At 36.1% G+C, this 18,274-nt stretch overlaps 3 protein-coding genes across 3 annotated transcripts; 1 reads left to right on the forward strand and 2 right to left on the reverse strand.

The window, feature by feature from the left end:
* The first annotated feature begins 4,851 nt into the window (after window positions 1–4,851).
* On the forward strand, window positions 4,852–11,935 carry LOC121728537 (vacuolar protein-sorting-associated protein 36). The gene is made up of 7 exons (XM_042116693.1): window positions 4,852–5,033; window positions 5,148–5,343; window positions 5,455–5,813; window positions 6,022–6,186; window positions 7,794–7,894; window positions 8,143–8,257; window positions 11,719–11,935. Exons 1-7 carry the CDS (start codon window positions 4,938–4,940, stop codon window positions 11,887–11,889), a joined length of 1,203 nt encoding a protein of 400 aa, XP_041972627.1. The 5' UTR covers window positions 4,852–4,937; the 3' UTR covers window positions 11,890–11,935.
* Window positions 11,936–14,187: 2,252 nt separating this feature from the next.
* Window positions 14,188–15,669, reverse strand: LOC121728907 (piRNA biogenesis protein EXD1). The gene is made up of 3 exons (XM_042117235.1): window positions 15,082–15,669; window positions 14,819–14,935; window positions 14,188–14,442 (listed from the first exon to the last, which is right to left on the reverse strand). Exons 1-3 carry the CDS (start codon window positions 15,667–15,669, stop codon window positions 14,200–14,202), a joined length of 948 nt encoding a protein of 315 aa, XP_041973169.1. The 3' UTR covers window positions 14,188–14,199.
* A 50-nt stretch (window positions 15,670–15,719) lies between these two features.
* Window positions 15,720–16,158, reverse strand: LOC121728908 (vacuolar ATPase assembly integral membrane protein VMA21 homolog). Its single transcript, XM_042117236.1, has 2 exons — window positions 16,048–16,158; window positions 15,720–15,968 (listed from the first exon to the last, which is right to left on the reverse strand). The coding sequence occupies exons 1-2, from the start codon at window positions 16,066–16,068 to the stop codon at window positions 15,720–15,722; spliced, it is 270 nt and encodes an 89-aa protein (XP_041973170.1). The 5' UTR covers window positions 16,069–16,158.
* Between the last annotated feature and the right edge of the window lie 2,116 nt (window positions 16,159–18,274).

Below are 18,274 nucleotides of genomic sequence, written 5' to 3' on the forward strand. Positions count from 1 at the left end.
TTATCTTGCACAAGTACAGGTAAGATGTTGTCAAAACCAAAATGTATAATGCCTGTGACATTTGGTGTGAATATCGGTAAATAGGGCTATTTCTTCCGTGAATTTTAGCTAAAACACCGTTATAATAACTTTATTATCCTATTCATTGGAATATTATTGTGTCTTTTTCAAGTTGAAACGTATCAAGTTTTACATTCTTTTGCCCAGTTTTGTAGCAATTATTGATGGTATTCCCTGGTATTACCGATAATTGTCTACCCATACGCCATCTAGTTACTAAAGTGGAAACTGTTTGACAATCAAATTTAAAATATAGAAAAATCCCTCACACATAAACTACGTACCGTAAACTAGAGTCTGGCTAGCGAAAGATGAGACTAGAAAAAGGCGGCAAATTCAAAAAATCAACGTATAACAACCCTGTCTATAGCCGGAATTATAGTTTTGATCTACGAACTACGAATAATAAGGTTTCATAGTTTTTATTTTTCGTAGTTCGTAGAACAAAACTATAATGCCGCCTATAGACAGGGTTGTTATACGTCGATTTTTTTAATTTGCCGCCTTTTTCCAGTTTCATCTTTCGCTAGCCAGACTCTACCAGTCATTGGACAGCTAAGGATTTTTTTTATAGAAATATCTGTAAAACATTAAATACTTCGCATGAAATGGAAATAGATAATAGAATAGATTGTGTTCATAAATCATCTAACTTAAGATATGCGCAAACATAATTTAAATGCAATGTTTTTTTAGTTTAGGGAGCATACCCATACTACGTGACCTACTTTTTAAGATTTTTTGATAAAGGGCTATATAGATCTACTAGCTGTTGCCCACGACTCCGTCCGCGTGGACTTCAGCTTGTAGCGTGCGGTAGTTCCCGTTTCTATATAGGCTACAGAAATGCTTCCACGGTACGATTATTTCAAACTTCAAAAATCTTCTTATAACTTCAAATAAACTCGCGAAAAACTTAAGTTATCCTTACCATCTCTTATAGAAACACGTTTGAGTAAGCGTTTGTGCGATGTAAGACGACGCACAGCGTCATCTATTATGAATTTTTGGAACTAACTTAATTTGAACAAATTTACGTATAAACACTCCTTTACAACCCTTTTTTCCAGTTAAAAAGTAGCCTATGTCCTTTCTCAGGCTTTAGACTATCTTTGTACAAAGTTTTATTACAATTGGTTCAGTAGTTTTGGCGTGAAAGCGAGACAGACAGACAGACAGATAGAGGTACTTTCGCATTTATAATATTAGTATAAATATTCAATTTACAATGTATTTAAAGTGGTTTTATTGAATAAGGATTAATGCCGTATTGGTTAAAATCGCTTCGAAAATTAGCCATTATAATATTTTGTCGTTAAAAGTAAATGACAAAAAACTGTTATTGTCGGATATCCATAAGAGGTAGACATATACCATTGCGGAGTTTTCTGTAGACCTTTTCAATGTGTACAGTACTTGGTACATTATTTTGATAAATCTCGTAGGGTTCACCCTGCGTTTGCAATGTAAGCGGAAAAAAATGTAATTATTTACGACATCACATTAGAAACCCCAACAATAACAGTATTTCTCCACTATTTAAAAATCCGCATCAAAATCCGTTGCGTAGTTTTAAAGATTAAAGGGAACAAAGGGACACGGGGGAAAACTTTGTTTTATAATATTTAGTGATAGTCTAAAATTACAATAGAACAATCAGAGAAATTAATTTCTAGGCAGATGGCGGACCTAAGTAATTTGGTCGCGTTTAAAGTTAAACCCAACCGACAGATCACAATTAACATTGAATTGACATGATCCGACTACATGACGTTGGTCTGTCAACTACTTAGGAATCAATTTCCTCGATGGTACCTACTATTTTAGTCACGACTGTAGTTCAAATTGTAATCGAACACTAAAATATATAGTAAATATGATCAGCAAGCTTGACAGCTTCACCAAGCTTCAAAATGCCTGATAAGTGACAACAGTTCCTTGTTCTTTTAATGGCTGCTAGCTATAAATAACCATAATAAATGCCAGTGTTAAGTATTATATGACGAGAAAAAAAAAATTCGTATGACGTTTCTCTCGGCGAAATTGACTACGTGACAAAACTCTAGACCCCTCCCCCCTCTCGTGACCGAGCGTAGTATTTTGAGGACCCCCCCCCCCCTAAATGGGTCACGTAGTATGGATAATATGCTCCATTGATTTTTTGATAAAAACTGATTGGTAGGTAAAACACAGTCATGGGACGGAATTACAGTAGTTGGGACATCCAAAACCAGTAGTCGGACAATCAAAATTTGATTGAAATTTGGTCACAATTGGTATTGTAAGTAGGAAACATTATAAATAATTGTTGTTTTCACATATATTTTTTACTAGCTGTCCCAGTGAACTTCGTGTCACTTAAAAACCTTCCCTGGACTTCTACGAATATTTTAAGCCTAAAATTACCCCAATCCGTTCAGCCGTTTTCGAGTTTTAGCGCGACTAACACAATTGAAAATCCATTTTTATATATAAGATTATTTATTGCAAAATAAGGTATTTTAATTAAATATTTAATGAAAAATGACTTCAAAAAATTAAAATTCTTACTAATATTACATAGTACTATTGTAACATATCCATATTACATAATATTATAACTTTATAAGTATGAAAGTCTGTTCGTCTGTCTGTCTGTCAATTATATCTTCACGCTCAAACCACTAAACGGATTTTGCATAAATTTGGTATGGAGACACTTTGAGTCCCGGGAAAGGAAAAATCACTGACCTCTATAATACACTGGACAGGCGATCGCTATCAATAAAATATTCCTATTTGAAAATCGCCATATTGGCGCTGACTGCTATGTGAAAGCAGTACCGTAGTGAGTGTACTGGGAACTACTATTTTGCAAATGGCGGTTATCATTTTCTATATAAATTATTTCACAGTACGCCCACCGCGGCGTTTCAAATCGGCATAAGAAATAGCTGTCATTTTGTACGGCATAGCCTGTCCAGTGTATTAAAGAGGTCAGTGGGAAAAATAGATCCCACAGGTTGCACATGTTCTTGAGTTTGAATTATACTGATATGATGGGTAACATGGCATTTGTTAACTTAATTTAAATCATTATACAAACGGCGCGAAATCGCCGAGATATTAATCTACTATTCTGGAAAACAACCTAATTTCAACCTTTTGCATTTAGTTAGTTATTTTAATTGGAATAATTTTATAAGTTTAATAATTGAATGTAATGTATTTAATATTTAATGTAAATTATTTATTGTTATGTTGCATACACAACCTAAATGTTAAGAACAAGCCCTGACACCGTTAGGGGGGATGAGAAATTAATAATAAAAAAAAAACCTTTTGCATTGCGTTTAGCGTTCATAGTACCATAGACTTAATATATAGGTTTATGCATAGACTTAATATATAGCATTATAGGTTTATGGGTTTATGCATAGTACAATAACTGTCTGCCATCTCGCTTCACTCTGCCAGGGCTGTCAAGCGAGCGGCGGCGCGGATGTCGCTCAGCCACAGTCCCACAGAATACAAAAGACCGGACGCTTGCGTTTATCGTAGGTACCTAAACTCGGGAGTGAAACACGTAGGTAGTGATTATATTCTCTTTGAGTGAAACTTCTGTACCGTAAGGTACTAATTATGTATTCTGTGATTATATACACAAAGTCGAGGGCTTTCATGAAAATATTTATTATTAATTAAAGGCTTGCCATTTGCGTACTTTAGCAAACAAAAATAATAATTGGATCGTACTACACAATTCAGGGATTTCCTAATAAAACATAAACAAAAAGAATACAGTCATTTTGGGTAACTTTGAATTGCAGTTTAACTTTGAACAGTACAATTTATGACAATAATGTATTGTTCAAAGTTAAACCGCAATTCAAAGTTACCCAAAATGAGCGTAGCTCATTTTGAAAATTTTAATTCCTCTATAAAAACGAAAAAAAAAAATAACGCGTTGTTTAAATATCAGCCGATGTGCAACGCACCGTAGCATTTTACAAATTGCGTTACATTCCCTTATTCATTCCATACAACTAACGGCAACAAGTAGGTTCTCTAATTAAGTATTCAGAAGTCACACTTCATTGAAATATTCAGAAGACACAAGTCAGCTGCAAACACAATCAAGGCTGCAAATTAACTGCTTTCGTATTGAATAATACTCTCATCTTTCGAAGATATATCTAGTATGTAGATCAGTATTATTTCCAATGACTGAAACAGTAGAGATCTTTGATTATTCAATATTATTTCATCTAATAACGTCTAATAATTGTTTTTCAGCACTTTTAGAATACCAGTGGTAGGACAAGCCAAAAAACCTTTAAATGAGATAATTAATATGGAACTTATTAAAAATGTACAAAAAATACGGTATTGGCCGCAGCCGATAATTTGCGGTCGAAATTCGAAAGTCGAAACATTTGGATTCCTGCTGTAGGCTGCAGCACAATCAACTATATTATATACTACTAGCACATGACTAGCACTTAGCAGCTGATTGTGCAATGTGCAGTTAATTTATAGATTGCTGACTAGCTGCAGTCTGCTGCTTGTTTAATGTTTAGGTATCAATGATGTTCTACTTATATATTTCATCATTGTTAGGTATTCAAAAATCTGAACAGATACAGCAGCTTAGATAACTTCTGTGATGTATGGTCAAACAAACAAGAAAAATAAAAAAACGTCATTTTACTTTGATGTGTGATTTCATTGTCATTTGTCAATGTCAAAATTAAAAACATTATACAAAAGTACAAAAAATTAAATTATTCTTATTATTTAAAATTAAAATAACATTCTTAAATTAATTTATGCCTATATGTTTAAGAAGTGTTATTAAAATTTTCGGGATATTATAAAACCATTTTAATTAGTTTCAAATGGACAGATTTGAATACATGGAAGCAAGACTGTTTGAGGGAGAAAATTATTTAAAAAGGGATAAAAGTGTTAAAATTTACGATGGAGATGAAAAGGTACATGTTTTTAATCTAAAAATACCTAATTAACATCTGCACATGTTTTGGTATGTAAGCTTAGTTTTAACAAACCTATAATGTCTGGTGAAATCATATAATTATTTTTTCTAGACACAATTTACTGATGGCGAAGTGGTACTGACCACTCACAGGATTCTTTGGGGTAAACCAGGTGACATACCAAGAGGTCTTGTTTGCTTGTCCCTTCATTTGTACTATATATTCTGTATTGAAGAGGAAAGTGGTGGAGTTTTTGGTCTCGGTGGTCCAAAGAGAATCATACTACACCTAGGGCCTGCACTTCCTGGTAGGTAATTTATTACTAAAGAAATATACAAGTTACAAATTTATTAAAATATCATCTATAATAATTGTAACTCCTTGGCAAATATGTATATGAAAAATTATTGTATTTTAGGTAAAAGACCAGGCCCAGTCGTAGGAAGTACCTATCATTTTATAAAATTTTCTTTCAAAGATGGTGTGGATCAAACTTTTTATAGAGCCTTAACTGATGCCATAACAATTAAGGCTTGGGAAAATACAGCCATACCATCACCCGAAAATAGTGTTTTAGGCTCTTCCAATACTCCTAAGTCATCAACACCAATAAACACTAAAATAAGGTCAGGTATAGTTGGTATTGAAAGGAGCATAGAAGAGCAACATAAGGCTACAGATGCAAGTATAAGTATTGCATTTCAAGATTTAAAAAAGCTAATGGAAAAAGCAAAGGAGATGGTCACTATTTCAAAAACTATATCATCCAAAATAAGGGTATAAATATATTTTTACTTGTTATTTTTAATTATCATTTATCTTTATTGTATTATGTTTACTGTGTGATACCTATTTTAAAGTGGTTTTACAAGTAAAATGCTGACTACTTAAAAGATCAATTATTCTAAACTCACAAAATTCTAGTGTTTTACTTATTCTATTTATTGATTTTGATTTAATCATAAATATCTTGATTTACTTACAGGAAAAGCAGGGAGATATTTCTGAAGATGATACTGTTAGATTTAAATCTTATTTAATGTCTTTGGGAATAGATGATCCTGTGACAAGAGATGCATACAGATCAGATTCTGAATATTACATGGGCCTGTCACAGCAAATATCGGACATGATGGTGGCAGTCATGATGGTAATATACACTTACTCCTCATAGTAATAAAAATATTTACTAAACCAAAATGTTAAATTAAAATCCAAAATCAGTAGATAACTAATATCAGGAATGATAATTTGTATCATTCCTTATCCACATTTTAAATCATTTTGAGTAAATATGACAAAAGATTTTATTTTCCCCTTGCATTGAATGGTCTCTGGTGAAACTATTAGATTGTTTTTAACCCTTTAGCCGCCAAGGTCGGAATAATCCGACAAATATTTTCGTGCCCATTTCGCTAAGGTCGGATACTTACGACCAGTACCACTACTCGGTTAATCTGCCTTTTTTGTTTGATAGCACTGTATTAAGTATATTAAAATAATGTTTATACTTGGTAAGTAGTTAACAAAGTAATCATTTACAATTGATTACATTTTAGTTTCTTAATTAGAAGGCCTAAAAATTATGTCTAAAGTTAAATAAATTACCAAAAATATTCTTAGAAAAGTGTATTGATGTCCAACGCCCGAGTCGGAAAAATCCGACAGTAGGGACGGGACATAAGCAATGATTTACTGATACAAAAATCCACATGAATTAAAACATTTCTTTTTTTACTACCTAATCCATACTTCCATATTAATATTATAAATGCGAAAGTGTGTCTGTCTGTCCGTCTGTTACCTCTTCACGCCCAAACAGCTGAACCGATTTTGCTAAAATTTGGCATAGAGATACTTAGAATCCCGGGAAAGGACATAAGATACTTTTTGTTCCGAAAAAATGTACGGTTCCTGCGCGATAAACGAGTTTTGGCGCAACGAAGTTGCGTGCATCATCTAGTTTATTATAAAACAAATAAAGCCATGGTTACTGAACAAATAAACGTGTTTGTTTTACTTAATTTATAATAAATATAGTATAAAAATTTCAGTGATTGAATTGACGATTCCCATCCCTAGCCTGCATGCTTAGAAACGAATGTTGTCAGCACACCCTGCGCCACGGTCGGAAAAAGACGACCGCTTCTGACGTCATAAGCGTGTGCCGCCTTCTAGAATTTTCCACTAGTGTTGTGCTTATGATGATGCTATCGATAGATGTGATTGTAGTGGATACTTAAATTAGAAATAAAATTACAATAAATTACAAAGTAACGCTTTTCTATCTGTCTGTCTGCTACGACATTTAGATGAAATTGTATGCGTGTAAAGGGGATGGGATATCGATCTACTATTGAAAATCTATATTTGAAGTAGGTTATATTATATTTAAACAACTCAATTATTTAATCCGTGGAAACTATGAAATTAATATTATTTGAAGTGTAATAACAAATATCGGGAATTATGTCACTTCACTATTCAACTGTTTTTATCTAATGTTTTTGCCAGCGTTGTTTATTTACTAACAACATTATGGATTCAAATACTAGATATCAGTTTATACTTTATATAAATTATAAATTAAGAAATAAATTATCGACATCGCAAAAGATAAGTATTGCACATCACTATTTGTTGTAGGTATAAATTTAGGTAGGTGAAAGGATTAATGTACTGCATAGAGACCATACAGGTAAACTTCCTTATTCTAAAGGAATTTAGTACCCTCTTAAGATGCTTGTTACATTTCAGGATTGTGGTGGGATAATGTCTTTGGCTGATGTTTGGTGCAGAGTAAACAGAGGTAGAGGCTTGGAGCTCATATCACCTGAAGATTTACTCAATGCTTGCAAGTATGTTTCTTGTTAGCCACTCAGAAAATAAATTCTTTGCAATGTTTGTGATGTATACATTACTGAATATTATATGAATACCATAAGGTCATGTTTGGTCTCTCGCCCATGTTGTATCGCGTGCATGAATGTGACTTCACCTGAACTGAAATATGATTGTATCACAAAGTAAAGCAACACAATCAAAGTACTACATACTTTAAGTTTGTTGTTTCATTTAGGTACTATTAAAAAACTCAATTTTTCAGACTTCTACCAAATGTAGGGGCACCGATGAGTCTTCGTAAGTTTCCAAGTGGTGCTTGTGTCTTACAATTAAACAGTCAGAGGGATGAAGAAGTTGCAAAAACAACTAGTGCACAGGTATGTTTATTAAAACCATAATAGGTTGACTTTGTCTAGAATTTGTATATAATTTAGGTCTGATCCAACTTGCCTATGCCCCGCTATTTTTTTTTATTTTTTTTTTAAATTTATATATAAATAAACTTAACAACTACACATTATCACGAATTAACGCCGACGTGACGCGCGCTTCATTCCGGAGTCTCCCCCGGAACCTTCGGTAAACCACATCAGTCGGCCAGAATTCCTCCGCTTCAAAGGTCGGGAGAGATGCGTCGGTACTCTCACCACAAAGGAACTGAAGTTGACCTTGTGGCGAGACTGCAGACGCTCGACCCTCAAGTGGAGGGATGTGTTCTTACTGATGTAGTCCACGACGTCTTCGACCTCCATAGACCAGTGCAGGCGGGATATGTACAGGGGCGTCGCGGGGACCTCGCTCCGCAGACGCAGCTCAAGTACATATGGCGCGGTGCCACGATGGTTGCGGGCGGCGGGCTTCTTCTTCCTTCTCTCCACCAATATGAAGCCCTCCTCATCGCACTTCCTGCCAGGTCGAGAAGACTTAGCCTTGCGGCTCTTCGTAGCCTTGCGGCTCATCGTAGCCTTGCGGCTCTCCGTAGTCTTGCGACTCTCCGAAGCCTTTACGGCTCTCATTTTCCCCATTTTTATGCGCCCGCTACTAGCTGTTGCCCGCGACTTCGTCCGCGTGGACTTCAGTTTATAAAGCGCGATGTCAACAAAATTGGTGTCAAAAGCTTTTATAAAAAAAACCCTGGTACCCCTTAAATCAATACAGCTGTGCAGTGTGCACACAATAAGTATTTCATTTTTTTTATATTAAACTTTATATTTTATGCCAAATTTTAAAGCTTATTTAGCCCCCCAATTACACAACTTTACCCATAAACTATTTATCATTGATAGGTTTAAGGTTACGTCACTGCACAGATAAAGTACTGAGTTATTTAATACCATAGAATAGATATAACAATCGAAAAAAATCGAAACTTAAATGTAAGATGATACCACCTCTTATAGAAAGACTTTTGAGCAAGCGACAGCGCGATGTAGAAGACGCACGGCGCCATCTATTATGATTTTTTGGAACTAACTTAATTTGAAGAAATTTACGCATTTTCACCCCCTGACCAGTCCAGACCTGACTTTTTTCCAGTAAAAAAGTAGCCTATGTCCTTTCTCAGGCTTTAGACTATCTGTATACAAAATTTCATTACAATCGGTTCGGTAGTTTTGGCGTTTGGCGTGAAAGCGAGACTGACAGAGACAGTAGTATAGATTATGTGCACACTGCACAGCTGTTTTTGGGTATTTTGATTAATTAAGGGCCGCGCTGCACCAGAATGGCAGCGGCGAGGCGAGCACTTTCAGCGTTGCCAATCCGGTGTAGCGCGGCCCTAAGAGGGGTACCACTTACCAGGGTTTTAAAAAGTTTTTAAATTTGACACAAATTTTGACACCGCGCGCTATAAAGTAACTTTACTTTATAGCGCGCGGTGTCAAAATTTGTGTCAAATGTGTCAAACGCGGACGAAGTCGCGGGCAACAGCTAGTAACTAATTATAAGTATGATTAGTTCTATGTTACAATGAAGTAAAAAATAAAACGCCATCTGTTGAATCGTATTAGAACTAAAATGATCATTGCATCGATATATTTCTGGATTTTTTATAATATTATACATAAAATATATTTAAGATTTTTGAAATATTATTTTAATACACATCCAAGACCCAGGAACATTGAAAACTTTTTGTTCCGCCTGCGGGACTCGAACCCAGGACCCCCGGGATGAGCGCTGGCCACGCGCAATGCGAATTAATTTTCATCGATATTTTCATGGAAATAAGATATTTTCCCACATCAAAATGTAGCCTATGTCCTTTCTCAGACTCTAGAATAACTGTGTACAAAATTTCATTGCAATCGGTTCAGTAGTTTTGGCGTGAAAGCGAGACAGACAGACAGACAGAGATACTTTCGCATTTATAATATTAGTATGGAATAGTATGGATTTTACTAACCCTTTTTCAAAACACACTGAGAAAATAACACTCCTTCATACATTTTTACGCAGTAGATTAGAAATACGCGCCAAGTGGATCACTCTTGAAATCATCACAAAAAAAGTGGTTTAAGTTTACACGTTTTGAACTATCGGCTCACAGTTCAGTGTTCACACTAATGTGTCGGCGGCATTAATTAATTGCATCTCTGTTTTATTATTTACGTTGTAAGAAGTGTAACAAGGAAAGAAACAATATAAGCTGGCTAAGGCCGCCATAACAAAAAGAAGTTAAGAGAAGATAAGCTGGCTAATGGCATAATATGTTTATTGACTATTGTATATTTAATTAGGATTTAGTTCGTATTACGGCGCACATTTTGGGCGTCTTGACAGACGAAAAGATACTATAACTCGGCCCGTTGTCCGCGATGAATAAATACATTAAACAATACAATAATAGCAATAAACAAATCTTTATTTTCACTTATATAAATAGCGCACATCCCGCACGCAGGTATTTTTTTGGGTATAGTCAGCCCTAACGGCAGAGTGTCACATGCTAGCGTGCCGCTCGATGTATAGGTTCAGTGTAATATGGATCGTTTTCCATAGACATAAGAATGAAATTAGCTTGTAATAGATTTTGGTAGGCATTTAAACGAACAGCCGCTGAACTCTGAGCCGTGCTAAATTGTACCTTAAATTAAAGATTTAAAGTAGATATTTCGATGAATACGTTTTCTAAGATACACTTCTGTACGGAGTACTATTATATATTCTGTGGCATGGCTTGGAAATGTAAGTTACATTGATAGGACATAAGAGTAATTTTTTTGTCAACTCCCCGGACAACCAGTTGTAGCCTATAGTCTGACAATTCAATACCATTATGTGAGCTGGGTTGCTACTAATATGCGATGACCATTAATCGTGACGAACTCAGAAATAGACATTTTTGCAATTTAAATATTTGTAAGGGCCTACAGCTATAGTGAGAATAATTGAACATTTTCAAAATCGGTTCAGAAACGGCGCAGTTATCGTTGAACATACAAAAATTTGACGACCTCTGTCGCTCAGTTGGTGGGCTGTTGGTAGCTCAAGCCGGGGGTCGCGGGTTCGAATCCCGTCGACGGAACAGAAAATTTTCTAAGTTCCTGGGTCATGGATGTGTATCAAATATGTGTATCATATAATAAACATCTTAAATATATGTATAATATAAAAGTATTAAATATATTTCCGTTGTCTGACTCTGGTACCCATAACACAAGTCCCTCAGGTACTTACTTACCATGGGGCCAGACTGACGTGGCGTGAAGCGTCCATAGAAAAAAAATATCCAGAGCCGAACATAATATTATAACATCCTCCTTTTTGGAAGTCGGATAAAATATAAAGAATTTCCACTACTGAATGTTTGTAAACTATATCATATTAAATTTTGCAGATTGAGGAAAATGGCTCCTTGACACCAGAAAAACTGTCCCAAATAGAAAATGTGTCAATACTTCTGGCTCGGGAGCGATTATTTACTGCAGAACGCCATGGCCTAGCTTGCAGAGATGAATCTATTGAGGGATTAGCGTTTTACCCTAATTTGTTTTTAAGTCAATCATAGTAATAAATGTTATTAAAATAAATAAAATATTATATATTGCGTTACCATAAAGAAGGTTTATTATAATAAATCAAGTCCATTTTTATTATGAATACTTTTATTTAAGCCAAGCACATTATTTCATCAAACTTTATCCTTGTCCTTACCTAATTTAAATAATGTTTACAACAATATTTGTAGGTGAAGTCTTTAATCTACGACTACCAAAATTGATCAAAAATATACGTACACATTTAAGCTTTAGCAATCACATACCTACATCAAGCTCGAAGCTACCGCCTTAGAGCGCCTACACAGTACACATTACGTCGCAAGCAGTGCGGCAGCAGCGCTGCAACCGAAGAGAGTTGGACTGTCATTCATATAGAAGTCGCGCGGCTGCAGCGCTGCTGCCGCAGTGCTTGCGACGTAATGTGAAGGCAGCCTTAGGCGTGACCACACTGCAGCGGAGCGATGCGATTTACAACTGCCAGCACCAGCATTGGAATGCCGTGTCGCGCAGTTTCACTGATCAGAAGTGCTGTAGCCCATGCAATGTCGCCTGGCTGTGTGTCCTTTGCAGTATAGTTACACCTAGTGCAGTAACCTTTTTGCGGTCTTACTTATACAAATATTGCACTCAATTGCATACACTAAAATCTAAATTATTGTATAAAAATAAATTTATTTTTATACTAAAAGAATGTGCGATTCATTTAACAATCAATCTACAAACTGTGAGAATTATTTAACTTTATAAAATGTTGCAAAAGTTGAATAGAACGTATATTATATAACTTTATTGTTTTGATTGGGTTACAACCATAGGCTGTCTAACCACAGCTGTTTATTAGGATATTCTCACCACTAATATAAGAAAAACGTGGATAACATACTCTTAACTGATGCACATAGCACAGTGCTGTACCTATTACAATAATTGAAACAATATTATTTTAATGTAAACAGTTTAAATGTAGCCAGTACTATGATAAAATTCGTTAGGTATATAAGTATTTGTAGTGATAATATTAAAGATACTTGCAACATTATACAATTTTCACATAAAGCTTTTAACATAATATTACTTAGCGTCAATAATATCTGCTTCATTCTACTAATCTGATACAATACAGAATATGTTGTTGTGACAAAGTTGTTGTTACAATTGAGTAATTGTGGGGTTAATAATATTATAATATTTTACTAGCTGTGCCCCGTGGTCTTACCCGCGGTTTAAAGTGATATAATATAATACTACGAAAAGTACCAATAATAGGGTCAAAACGGGACAATACATGGTTCTATAATGGTTTATCGTTATCACTAGATGATGATGATGAATGTAATTTGCATAGTACTAGCATAATATGCTTTGCGTTTTTAAAACAACGTCGAAACACTCAAACTTGTATCTGTAAAGAGTTAGGAGTTCTCTCCGCACCATGGTATATACCTTAGTGCAAAATCTTACTTGTTGGTAGCATATGCTTAGAATACTGCTCACGAAACCGAAGTCACATGTTTCCATATAAATATTGAGGAGTTCCCTCGATTACTTAAGAATCCCTTCAGGTCACCACTTTTATGAATATGGTACCAAATGGGCATTGTCCAAAAAAAATCACATGTACTTTTTATATTTTTTTTCGTTAAAATAGAGTATTTTAAGAATATAAATTAAATAATTTTGAAATTCATTGGCTAGTTTTTTCTCAATAAATTTTTAAAGTTTCGCTCTGACGTCATCATCGGCCGCCAATTGACCTCTGCATATGTTTTAAATTTCCTTTCAATCTTATTTATAATGGCTGGTTCGTCAAATGTAAGTTCTCATTATATGAAAGCTGATACGAGAAGCTTACCAAAAGTTCGAATCGTAACGTTGGTCGAAGTTATTGCTAATTTAACGCCATTGAAGATCAAACAAAGGTTAAACGTATTTGTTCAAAAATATAAGTAACTATTGGGTATTTTTTTCGTTTATATACAGAAAAACGATCACTGACCTTATTCCTCGGAAATGTTTTTGTAATGAGCAAAATTAAAAAAAAATGGACAATCCCCATAGACCAAGAGAAAAATATTTAAAATAGGTTTACGAACAACAGAGCAATCATTGAACATAAAAAAACTACCATAACACCTCCTCCATTATGAAAGTCGGTTAAAATTGTAGCCTACGTGTTATTCTGATGTATGAGCTATATTATTGCAAAGTTTCATTAAAATCTGTTCAGTAGTTTTTGCGTGAAAGAGTAACAAACGCCCATACACATCCACACATCTAAACTTTCGCCTTTATAATATCAGTAGGAATAGCCAGGAATGTTAATAATCAATAGCATTTTTAAAGTCTTGTGGCAATTGATGGTGATTAACACAAAGCTCCCAAGCTTTGAAATCATCACAAGAACGGAGATTTTCAGTAAAGTACTCCACTCCTCTCATAAATGGTAACATCATTTCATCATTGATAGCTTCTGACAGATGGTGCAAGAAGGATATATTTTTAGATAAATTTTCTTTTATTTCAGTAGCCAAGGGTCTTTCTGTGCATTTAACAATATCCAGCTGCAATATGAATGAAATGTTAATGACATAATAAATCGTCATTGAAGTTCTAACACCATGTAAGTCACTTTTTGCCTATTTGGATGCTTTTAATGCAATTCGCTAGAAAATCCACATTATAGTATGATATGAGATATCTATACAAAACTCAATCACTTTTTTCTCTCTCCTGAAAGTTGCTATTTTTTACTTATGTGGTGTTAGAACTTCAATGACAAAATGGTATTCATTAAAAATCAGTACTGCAACTTCCAAAATATGCATACATAGTAATAATTTCGTACAGTAGAAATAACTTACAAAAGTACATAAGTTCCATATCCTATAATACCCCATAAAAAGGAGTATATAAAATATCACAATATAAATTAATTACCTTCTCATCAACACTGTTGACCTTGAGTCCAAGATATGCATTGAGGCATTCAGCCAATGTTTTTACTTTTGATGGTATTTTACCAGTTTTGTTCTTATGAATGATGATGTCGCCAACCTGAAGAGTTAAAGGTATTTGGACCATTTTAGTTTACACTCAAAGTAAAGTGAATAGCAATGGTGTATATATGATAAAAATAAAATAAACCAGGGTTTATCAAAACTAAAATATCCATTACTCACTTAAAAAAATTGATAACCAACCTGTGTGTCAAAAACGGATTTCAATTTGACGTTGTGTTTATGAAACAAGCAATCAGACACTTTTCTACAATCATGAACAATTTTCTTTGGAGAATCGCTTTCAAGTATTCTTTTTAAACCAGCATCAAAAGCTTTGTACTCCATAGCTTGGACATCAAATATATAAATTTGGTCTGGTGTCGAAAGCACAAGAAAAGGCATTTTACATTTCCGGCCCATGTTTGCACCATCTGAGCTGAGAGCTATGTAGCTAAATGACTCCAAATCGTTTATTGCCTTATGGAATGCACTGTCAACTTGATTGATATAAACATATTTTTTGGCTACTTTGATGACATCTTCACATTCTTTTTCAGAAATCTTTAAGTATGAGATGTCATTGGGAGCTTGAATTTTTGTTATCTCCCTGACTTCTGAATCATGGTAATGCAATACACCTTCACTTTTATCGCCATCAGGCAGTTCTTTTACATCATACAAAGATATTTTCGATTTGTCATTGGTAATACTGAAAAATCTACCTTCAATTATTTCACTGTTTTTGGTATGTAATTGCAGCAGTTCTCCTTTCATATATAGATTATCCATTTTAGGTTATTTACGTTTAAAGCTGGCTCGGATAATAAGAGTACCTACTCCTAATCTTTTTTTACAGGTTTCGGTGCTTTATCCGCTTCACCATACGCCTTGTATATGTATAAACCGAGGGTAATATGTAATACTATCACAGCAACAACTGCAGAGTACACGCTACTTGTGATAGCCTCAAGCCGCAGCAGGCAATCAAATAGGACGATCTTAGCAGCGAAGAAAGATATGACAGGTACGATTATTATAAATAAACAGTATTTTATAACTGTTCGAAATACTTGAAAATCTGGGAGTTCCTGAAAATTTTAAGTTAGAAATTACAATTTTGCTTTATTCACAAAATATCGACAATATCTTATCAAGTTGTAAACTTACATTTGCCTTTCCTTCAATCATTATAAGAAAAAAAACAAAACTAAATGAAAATGAAAAGAAATATAATTATTTAGCTACCATTTAATGATAGCTACACAATAAAAAAAAAATATTTTCCAAGCTTTTTGTTTTTGATTTTCTCAGCTTTTCCTGAACTAGTGAAAACTGAAAAGTCATTTGATTTTGAGATTTGAGAAATCACAAGCACTGATCACAGACTACAGAGCACGTAATTTCTTATAATATGGCGCTCGGCTTTTTAACCATGGCCAGTGTCAAGTAAAATATGGCGGGAAAAAAAATTTTTTTCGTGAAAAGTTTACAAAATTTAAAGTAGTTTTTCCAGATGATCGTCAAGTCGAAAGTCTAGTAAAAGTCTAAAAAAGTAGTCCGTAAAGTCAACGTTCAAGTCAGTTGTTTTACTAAAGTGGTAGACCCTACTACCGTAAAACTTTCGATGGAGTTTTGGATTGAACACAAAATGGCACGTTTCTTGAAGTTGTATCACTTGCCCACACTTGTGCACGACATCAAATATTTAATGGTTAATATTCTACCAACATTAAATATTATGTTATATACTTGGCTACGACCTAGGACAGTGATAGTGCTTAGTGTTTTGGACCTAGACGTGCTTAGTGTTTTGGACCTAGTGCTTTGTGTTAGACCTAGACGTGCTAGTGAATAAAGTATTCAAAAGAGTCATCAGTCAGCAGGTCTTTCTCTCCAAATCGTTCGAATTCTAGCACGTAACATTATTATAAATAATATTATTATGTTTCCTCTACCCGTGGTCGGTGGTTGCCTGGATTGTGTTATATTAAGTACTTGAAATATTTTGATTTTTAAATTGTAAATATGTGTGCACAATAAAGAATATATTTAATCTTATCTTATCCAATTTTTTTAGCCTATCTTTGACTAGCTTTTGCCCGCGGCTTCGCTCGCGTTGAAAAATATTATTATACAGGATGCAATTAAACCTTCCTGCCAAATTTTTTCCACGTTAAAGGGCCCATTCACGGCAGGACTGCCGTGTAGTCCGTCGGCTAATGCAGGATAGTGAATGGTGTTGCAGGCCTGCCGTGCAGGCCTTTTTTTTTTTTTTGATGCGCAGGGGAAACCCATCATGAGTGCCCCGGGTTGGGGATGTGCCTCAGTTAACTGAAGCACCCCGGGGGTATGTGGGACTCTTACCCACTAAAACCACCTGCGGTTTGCCTTCAGCCGTATACGGAGGAATATCCTGGATCTGTCTAACACAGGACTCCCTCCACGACCGGCCGGTCTACCTCAAAAGGGACCGGACTTCCACCAAAGTAAGGGAATGCTCCGGCAAATTGAAGCGTTCTCCTCGGCGCCGGGACTAGCTAAGCCGGGCAGGTTCCCATCCTTGCCCGGAGCCCCGGATTAGACGGAAGTGTGGAGGTTCGCGTAACGACGCCTCCGCACTCCCGTCCTACGCCGGCGGAGCGGAACGGAGGATGGGTCATCCTCTCTGTTCCGCTTCGCGGTCTCTGTCTGCGAAAGGACGGTTTCGCAGAAAGAGACCGCCGCCTGCCAGGCCTCATCGCTCTCGAGCATGCAGCGAACCATGCTCGAGAGCGAGAGGTCCCGCCCAAGCACCGCCATGAGATCATGGCGCTGCACGGCCCAACGATCGCACACCTCGAGGGTGTGCTGGGCCGTGTCCTCCACAGCACCGCACTCATGGCAGGCTGGCGTAGGCTCCCTCCTGGCGACCTTACACAAGTACGCACCGAAACATCAAGAAGCACACGCCGCAACAACTGGACGCAGAGCCTGAGCAGGACGTTGACCGTACAGGGCCTGCGCCAGGTCCTCACCCCACCTCCTCAATAGCCACTGCTCTCCTAGCCTTCGTACCCACCGGAGCTCCTCCCATTGTAGGCCTTCACCCCGCGACCTCCTCTCTGAAGCGAGGAGGTGCAATTCGGCGAAGACCCTTGCAACCAAGCAGTGGCTGGCGCGGCTGATAGACATGATCCATCCCTGGGATGGAGCAGCCCTCCGCGTCGTTGACGAGGCGGTGCTGCCTAAGCCCCGTTACGCTACGGCGTGGGTTCCTGACCTAGAGGTGGACGAGGTAGGAATCATCAAGCGACTGACCTCGCAGAATGGGGGTATGGGAATCCGGCTTTGGAAAGTGGTCAGCAGGAAAGCCGATGGAAAGGGTCAAACTTTTACCTTTTCTTTCGACGAATCT

This window comes from Aricia agestis, chromosome 7, assembly GCF_905147365.1.
Source record: "Aricia agestis chromosome 7, ilAriAges1.1, whole genome shotgun sequence".
NCBI lineage: Eukaryota > Metazoa > Arthropoda > Insecta > Lepidoptera > Lycaenidae > Aricia > Aricia agestis.

Coding starts and splice junctions, on each gene's coding strand:
- LOC121728537 (XM_042116693.1), top strand. CDS start 4,938: ATGGACAGATTTGAATACATGGAAGCAAGACTGTTTGAGGGAGAAAAT. Junction 5,034..5,147: donor TTTACGATGGAGATGAAAAG/GTACATGTTTTT, acceptor TATTTTTTCTAG/ACACAATTTACTGATGGCGA. Junction 7,895..8,142: donor GATTTACTCAATGCTTGCAA/GTATGTTTCTTG, acceptor TCAATTTTTCAG/ACTTCTACCAAATGTAGGGG.
- LOC121728907 (XM_042117235.1), bottom strand. CDS start 15,669: ATGGATAATCTATATATGAAAGGAGAACTGCTGCAATTACATACCAAA. Junction 14,936..15,081: donor AATCCGTTTTTGACACACAG/GTTGGTTATCAA, acceptor TTAACTCTTCAG/GTTGGCGACATCATCATTCA. Junction 14,443..14,818: donor TCAACAGTGTTGATGAGAAG/GTAATTAATTTA, acceptor TTCATATTGCAG/CTGGATATTGTTAAATGCAC.
- LOC121728908 (XM_042117236.1), bottom strand. CDS start 16,068: ATGATTGAAGGAAAGGCAAAT. Junction 15,969..16,047: donor TGATTGAAGGAAAGGCAAAT/GTAAGTTTACAA, acceptor TAAAATTTTCAG/GAACTCCCAGATTTTCAAGT.